The 8,094-nt window shown below is 39.3% G+C and overlaps 2 protein-coding genes across 2 annotated transcripts; both read right to left on the reverse strand.

Annotated features, from left to right (window-relative positions):
- Window positions 1–367: 367 nt before the first annotated feature.
- On the reverse strand, window positions 368–1,770 carry LOC138784051 (nodal homolog 2-A-like). The gene is made up of 3 exons (XM_069959517.1): window positions 1,491–1,770; window positions 673–1,367; window positions 368–520 (listed from the first exon to the last, which is right to left on the reverse strand). Exons 1-3 carry the CDS (start codon window positions 1,768–1,770, stop codon window positions 368–370), a joined length of 1,128 nt encoding a protein of 375 aa, XP_069815618.1.
- A 2,857-nt stretch (window positions 1,771–4,627) lies between these two features.
- LOC138784056 (nodal homolog 2-A-like) lies at window positions 4,628–6,084 on the reverse strand. The gene is made up of 3 exons (XM_069959532.1): window positions 5,799–6,084; window positions 4,978–5,681; window positions 4,628–4,870 (listed from the first exon to the last, which is right to left on the reverse strand). Exons 1-3 carry the CDS (start codon window positions 6,082–6,084, stop codon window positions 4,718–4,720), a joined length of 1,143 nt encoding a protein of 380 aa, XP_069815633.1. The 3' UTR covers window positions 4,628–4,717.
- Between the last annotated feature and the right edge of the window lie 2,010 nt (window positions 6,085–8,094).

The raw sequence follows: 8,094 nt of genomic DNA on the forward strand, positions 1-8,094 counted from the left end.
CATTTGCTTTAAGGATGTCCCAACCATGTTATCCTGCTAAGAACAGATTTCAAATGAGAAAAGATAATGCAAACATGCTCAGAATGTAAAATTTTGGAATTTATTTTATTTATAGATATTTATAACATATACTTAAACAAATTACAAGAAATACAAAAAATATTAATTATAATATTAACCTTGCATAATCACCACTTAAATCCAACACCTGTACAAAATATTGTTTAGTTGTTCAAGTTTCTTCGTTCGGTCTTGATGGCTTTTCAGTCGACACCCGTAGACCTCTCATCTGATATCCATTGGTCTCAGGACTAGTAACCAAGCTTCTTCATTACGTGACCAACCTGTAATGGTCGTACATATGTTCTCAGTGACATCCACATTCCTCCACAATCATATCTTCATGGTGTTTCATCACCACATCTCCTTCTTCATCCATCAGCATGGACAATGACCTCATCTTTACCGGGACACAGGAGGCGTATTCAACTCTGTCCGAATCATACAGCTTCACCAGACTCTGCAAGAGAGTAAAGAAAGAATATAGTGAAATATCAATATTTAATCAAATTAAAATTCAAAAGAACAAAACTTTATCAGTTATAAAGATGTTATGTTTTAGGGTAATATATATAGCAAATATAAAATGGAAAAGAACCTTAAGTAACATACCTTAATATATGCATGGTTAGTTGGCTTGAAGATTTCTGTCAAGGGGATGGGGCAGGCTCCTTCACATCTGTAGGCATTGAATTTCTTGGGGTAGATAACCACGTCTCCCCAGCCGATCTTCTCAAAGTCCACAACCATGTCAACTCTTTTGCACAAGGGTCGTCCATCATCAGTATGTTGGGTGGGAAAGTTGTTCATGATCAGTCCATGCTTAGCGTTTCTGTTCTTCCTTTGCTTCCTAATTCCACCTTCACTGGTTTCTTCTGGTGTCTTTACATACTTGGAGGACTTCACTGTATGAATGAGGTTGGGATAACCAGAAGGGCTTGAAGAAGGAATATCTTTTGAAAATAGAACCAACACAGCTCTGTCAGTAGACACGTCTTTACAGCTGCTGCCTTCGTAGCCATGACTTTTGCCATATCCTTGCTTTTGATTTCGAGAGTTCTGCAGCATTTGGGTGAGGTTGAAGACTTTCCAGGAGGATCCTGATGTTATGGAAGAGTCAATATGAGATGATCCAATAAGTCTTCCTTCCTGGCCTTCTTTACTGTCATAAATGTCCAGTATCACATTATGGTTCTTTTCAGAAGAATGGAGATATATCCTCAGCTCTGCCAACCGTATCTCAATATTGTTAGAGATCGAGGACATGTCGAAGAACAATGCTCTGCGGTTTTCAACTTCAGAGCATCCTGAAGGAAACACAAAGATGATGATGTTATTAATTATTATTATTTTGACTAAATAAGATTTCTCTTCTCCAATACTGCACATTACCCCACCGTATGGCATAGAAGCATAACTAGTCCACTTACTTTTGGCGGTGAGGCTGAGGATAGAATCACTGTCTTGAACCGAATGTTCCATACTGGATAAATGTGTCTGATTCCCCAAGATGAGGGTCTGGTAGATTTCCATCACAAATGGAGAATACTTCATATGCTGGAAGCTTGTCTTGCCATGAAGTGTGGATGAAGCTTTTAATCCATGCTTAGATTGATGAAGAGGAATCTTGGATGTTCTTCCATGCAGCAACGGAATCCCCTGAGCCAATGAGGTCAATGTAATAGATAAGAGGTAGAAGAACCAATACATCTCTGGACAAGTCTTGTTCTATCTCAGGAGATGTTCCTCAGATGCTCCTCAAGGTTTGAGTGAGATTCCTAGGTTTCCTCTACATTTTATATACATGGATCAAAAGCTTTATATTCACACTTATGACCTTTCATGGTATTAACACCTACATCAAAGACTGTCAGTGTCAATGTCAGGTGTCAAGTTGTCTCTTTTATGATAATCACACATTGAGGGAACCCTAACATGTAGTTATATACAACAAAGAATTAGCAGTATCTGTCAGAAACAGAAACTGCCTTATTAATGTATAGTATATAGCAAAGTAATAGATTAAATAGCAACCATATAGATTTGTGTCGGCTTTCCCACCATTATTTGTATTACAGATTGTTCTTTTTTTGTATAAGAAAATTAAATTGATTATTCAATACACAAAGATTTTATTGGTTGAAATAACATGTAATTATAATATGAGAGTACTGTTATAGGGTTTTGATCACTTTTTATAATTTTTTTAAAATATAATGTAACAAAAAAAATCAGCAATCCTGGTGCCCCCGCCCCTTTCATTTGTGCTGTTCACCGTATAGGAAAAATAGTGCTATAATTCAAAGGAGAAGTCCGGCGAAAATTATTTTTTTTATATGTTATTACTTATGGAAAGTTATACAATTTTGTAATGTACATTAATTATGGGAAATGCTCATATACTGCTATTTCCCTTAATTTAGTGTATCAGGAAGTGTTAGAATTATCTCTGAAGCAGTGACGTCACGACAAAAGGTGTAATTCCTATGGAATGTCCAGCAGGGGGCGCTCTCTATATAGAAGTCAATGAGTACCATTGACTTCTATATATAGTGCGCCCCTGCTGGACACTCCATAGGAATTACAGTGTATGTAATGTAATGTTATGCACTGTACTTTTGTGACTTCATGAATACATTTATGGAATACTTTGGGGAGCAAGTGTCCTTGCTCCCTAAAGTATCCCATAAATGTATTCAATGAATACATTTGCAGGGCACCGAGCAGGGAGGGAGAGAGGTGCCATCTACCTCCCTGCTCGGTGCTGGGAACATATACAAAGTACTACTCCCCCATTATCTGCAGATAATGGGGGAGTAGTACCTTTTGCTATCCCTATCACCGCCCGCGCCGCCATCGCCGCTCACACAGGGGCTGCTTTTCATGCCCCCCGCCGCTCCCCCTCCTCCTCCCGGCATTAAACTTACTATCCCTCCACTGATTCCCCGCCGCCCGCGCCGCTCCTCACTACCCGCCCGCTTGCTCCGTTCCTCACACTATCTGGCCGCCGCTCTCTGCCTGCTCTTGCATGCCCGCCCCCCTGACGCGGCCGGCATGCAAGAGCAGAGAGCAGCGGCCAGATAGTGTGAGGAATGGAGCGAGTGAGCGGGCGGGTAGTGAGGAGCGGCGCGGGCGGCGGGGAATCAGCAGCGCGATAGTAAGTTTGATGCTGGGAGGAGGAGGGGGAGCGGCGGGGGGCATGAAAAGCAGCCCCTTTGTGAGCGGCGGTGGCGGCGGCGCGGGCGGTGATAGGGATAGCAAAAGGTACTACTCCCCCATTATCTGCAGATAATGGGGGAGTAGTACTTTGTATATGTTCCCAGCACCGAGCAGGGAGGGAGGGGGGAGGTAGATGGCACCTCTCTCCCTCCCTGCTCGGTGCCCAGCAAATGTATTCATTGAATACATTTATGGGATACTTTGGGGAGCAAGGACACTTGCTCCCCAAAGTATTCCATAAATGTATTCATGAAGTCACAAAAGTACAGTGCATAACATTACATTACATACACTGTAATTCCTATGGAGTGTCCAGCAGGGGCGCACTATATATAGAAGTCAATGGTACTCATTGACTTCTATATAGAGAGCGCCCCCTGCTGGACATTCCATAGAAATTACACCTTTCGTCGTGACGTCACTGCTTCAGAGATAATTCTAACACTTCCTGATACACTAAATTAAGGGAAATAGCAGTATATGAGCATTTTCCATAATTAATGTACATTAGAAAATTGTATAACTTTCCATAAGTAATAACATATAAAAAAATAATTTTCGCCGGACTTCTCCTTTAATAGATCTAAAAAATTACGGACACTATAATACCAAATATGTTTATTTATTTTATTATTTTTACATGTTTTATTTGTAAAATGGGAAAGGGGGGTGATATACATGTAGGGGAGGGGCTTTGTGATATTTAAAAAATAACTTTAACACTTTTTTTGGTCCCCTTGAAGATTATTACATGTAATCATTAGACTGCATATACTGATCAATGCAATGCCATTGCATAGCATTATTCAGTATTATCGCGCGCTCTTCTAATAGAGTCTGCCTGAGGGGCCCCGATCGATAAGTGACAGGAGCCGCTCCTGTCACTTAAACTGGTTGTTGCTCGTCATTGACAGTGAGGCCCTCACCCGCTATTAGGTGAGCTCAGCTCCAGAGCTCGCTTTATAGTTACATAGAAAATAATGGCGTATGGATATGGCATGGACTGCCTAGGGTCTAAAGAGAAATCTGCATGGACAATAATTAAAAAAATAACAACACCACAGATAATTTTTAAATAAAAATAATATTTTATTTCTATAAATTAAAAGTGCCCATTAGGTTTACATTACATTTATCCAACAAATTTAGAAACATTTTCTTAGCTTTGCTTTAAGTCTTTATCTTCTTCTTGTGTTTTTTTCAGAACACATCACCCCCACCAGTCAGCTGCCTTCCAAGTCTACAGATGGAGCAGATAGGCTTATAATGAAGGTTCAGTATATCGTTCAGATGACTCTTGACTGTTTCCGAGCTGCAGACTCCGGTAGACCATTATTTTTCTCTCTATCAGCCTTGAAGGTTACGAAGCCGCTCAATGTTAGAAGGATCCATCGTTTGGTTTTATATTCTGTTCACATATACATCTAAATATTTCTTCTCAGTGGCATCCACATTCCTCCACAATCATATCTTCATGGTGTTTCATCGCCACGTCTCCCTCTTCATACATCAGCATGGACAATGGTCTCATCTTCACCGGGACACAGGAGGAACATCCGACTCTCTCTGGATCATGCATTTTCACTAGACTCTGCAAAACAAGAATAAAAGAATTAATTTTCAGTTTTCCAGCAAAATGTTTTCGTATGGTGCTCGATATGTCACATATGTATCGTATTAGTGAATTTGTATACATACCTTTATGTAAGCATGATTTGTTGGCTTGAAGATCTCATTCAATGGGATTGGACATGCTCCTTCACATCTGTAGGCATTGAATTTCTTAGGGTAGATAATCTGTTCCCCCCAACCAATCTTTTCGAAGTCCACAGTCATGTCCACTCTTCTGCATAGGGGTCTTCCATCCTCTATGTGTCTGGTGGGGAAGTTGCTCATTATCATACTGTGTTTAAGATTTCTGTTCTTCCTGAGCCTCGTACTACCGGTGTCCATTGTAACATACTTGGAGGTCTCCACCGTCTGGATGAGGTTGGGATAGCCATGAAGGTTACTCAATGGTTTGTCTTTGGTGAATACCACAAGTGCTGCTCTTTCTGATGATACTCCTTCACAGGTGGCCTCTTCATATGTCTCTGACCTTCCATTTTTCCTGGAGTTTCTTCGAGTGTTGTAAGTCTTGTCCCGGTGGAGATAGTTGTTCAGCATTTCTGTGAAGTTGAAATATTTCCAGGAGGATTCAGGTGTAAAAGATGAATCTATTTGAAATGATCCCAAGAAGACCTTCTCTTGACCATCTTTACTGTGGTAGATCTCAACCTTTTTCTGATGTTTCCCCAAAGAAGGAAGATGAACCCTCAGCTCGGCCAATCGTATGTCATTATTTCTGGATATAGAGGACATGTCGAAAGATAGTGCCCAGGTGTTGTCCACTTCAGAGCAACCTGAGAAGAAACAAGAAAAGTGTTATACAAATTCTTAAACATTAAATGGACATAATGCTTGAATATATATATATAAGCTGCTATATTATTGTAAAGCAGTGAATACTATGTACTTACTTTTGGAAGAAAGGCTTAGAATGGCATCAGCTTCTTGAAGAACGGAGTGCTCCATGTTGGATAGATCTGTGGTGTTCCCCATGATGAGGGTCTGGTAGAGTTCCATCATGAATGGATAGTGCTTCATACTATGGGAGTGTTGTGTTCCAAGAAGGCCAGATGATACCTTTTGTCTATAGTCCGATTGTTGAAGAGGAATCCTGGCTATTTTTCCTTGGAGAGGAGCTGGAATTCCATGAACCAAGAAGATGGTTGTGAAGTAAAAAATGAAGGTCAAGTAGGTCATTTTGATGCAGGAGTTCTGTCTGTCTCAAGAAGCTCTCCAAGACTGGACTGAGGTCTTCAGGTTTACCTCCCTACTTATAGGTCTGGATCAAAGGCTTCCATATTTACAACTGTCACACTTCAGGTAGATGACACTTTCTTCAAAGGCTGTCAAGGTCTAGGTCAGGTGACAAGTCTTCTGTGATATGTTAAATCTGGAAAAATCTTTATGTGAAGTAAGAATATTTAGGTATCTACAGAAACTACCACTAAAGAGTAATAATAATTGGTTTATGGAATTATTTGATCATTTAGTTAGTAGATGTTTGATTATTTAGGATATAGATATAGGTAATTACTTAGTGTATTCTTAGATGTAACGAATGCTGGAGAGTCAACCTGGACTGACTTTGTGGTGAAATCATTTTACTTCTTTAAGTTCTTTTGGGGGACATTGCTATATCTTGTTAATACCATTATAGATTATAGGGCTATGGATATAATGTATCTTTCTTATTACTGCTTTAAAGAAATGAGAAAACATTCTTGTTCATAGGCAAAATCTAGTATGGCAAAACCCCAATGCAAAAGAATAGGGCTGTGTTGCAATACAAGACATTATTATTTTTTAAAGCACCCTTGATTCTAGAGCAATGCATGTTTAAGCTGTGGTTATCTTTATTAAACAAATGATTAGACAAATATTATAATTAATGGTTGGTTGGTCAGTTTAGGCTTCATTTACCCTATGATACCCTAGAAAATTCTATACAAGATCCTTTATACACTATTGATCGCCACTGGTCTACAAGATTCTATATAAGATCATTGATACACATTAGATTGGCACTGGTCTACAGGATTCTATATAAGATCATTGATACACATTAGATTGGCACTGGTCTACAGGATTCTATATAAGATCCTTGATACACATTAGATTGGCACTGGTCTACAGGATTCTATATAAGATCCTTTATACAGATTCGATTGGGACTGGTCAACAAAATATTATACAACATCCTTTATACATGTTGGACTGGCACTGGTCTACAGTATATATAATTCTTTATACACATTCTATTGGGACTGGTCTACATAATTTTATTTAAGTTTCTTTATAAACATTTGATTGGGAATGGTCTACAGGATTCTATATAAAATCCATTAAACACATTGGATTGGGATTGGTCTACAGGATTCTATATAAAATCCATTATACACATTGGATTGGGACTGGTCTGCAGGATTCTATATAAAATCCATTAAACACATTGGATTGGGATTGGTCTACAGGATTCTATATAAAATCCATTATACACATTGGATTGGGACTGGTCTACAGGATTCTATATAAGATCTTTAAAACACATTGGATTAGGACTGGTCTTCAAAATTCTATCCAAGATCCATTATACAAGCTGGATTGAGACTGGTCTACAGGATTGTAGCTATGATCCTTTATACACGATCGATTGGGACTGGTGTACAGCATTTTATATAAGATTCTTTACACACATTGGGTTGGAACTGGTCTACAGGATTTTATACAGGATCATTTATACACATTGGATTGGCACTGGTCTATAGGATTGTATACAAGATACTTTATACATGTTGGATTAGAATTGGTCTATAGAATTTTATACAGGATCCTTTATACAAACTGGATTGGGGCTGGTCTACAGGATTCTATACAAAATCCTTTATACATGTTAGATTGGAACTGGTCTCGAGGATTCTATACAGGATCATTGATACACATTGGATTGGGAATGGTCTATACGATTCTTTAAAGGATCCTCTATTTATACATTGGATTGGGAATGGTCTATACGATTCTTTATAAGATCTTATATACTAGTCTACAGGATTTTGTCTACAGGATTGAATGAAGACCAATGGATGAATGTAAGAAAACTTCTTTTAACCCCTTAACGACATCGGGCGTAAATTTACGCCCTGATGCCGGTAAGGGAGTTCAGAGCGGGGCCGCGCGGCGGCCCCGCTCTGAACCGCGCCGGTCCCGGGT

This window comes from Dendropsophus ebraccatus, chromosome 1 (assembly GCF_027789765.1).
Source record: "Dendropsophus ebraccatus isolate aDenEbr1 chromosome 1, aDenEbr1.pat, whole genome shotgun sequence".
In the NCBI taxonomy this organism is placed as follows: domain Eukaryota; kingdom Metazoa; phylum Chordata; class Amphibia; order Anura; family Hylidae; genus Dendropsophus; species Dendropsophus ebraccatus.

Coding starts and splice junctions, on each gene's coding strand:
- LOC138784051 (XM_069959517.1), bottom strand. CDS start 1,770: ATGTATTGGTTCTTCTACCTCTTATCTATTACATTGACCTCATTGGCT. Junction 1,368..1,490: donor CCTCAGCCTCACCGCCAAAA/GTAAGTGGACTA, acceptor TGTTTCCTTCAG/GATGCTCTGAAGTTGAAAAC. Junction 521..672: donor CTAACCATGCATATATTAAG/GTATGTTACTTA, acceptor ACTCTCTTGCAG/AGTCTGGTGAAGCTGTATGA.
- LOC138784056 (XM_069959532.1), bottom strand. CDS start 6,084: ATGACCTACTTGACCTTCATTTTTTACTTCACAACCATCTTCTTGGTT. Junction 5,682..5,798: donor TCTAAGCCTTTCTTCCAAAA/GTAAGTACATAG, acceptor GTTTCTTCTCAG/GTTGCTCTGAAGTGGACAAC. Junction 4,871..4,977: donor CAAATCATGCTTACATAAAG/GTATGTATACAA, acceptor CTTGTTTTGCAG/AGTCTAGTGAAAATGCATGA.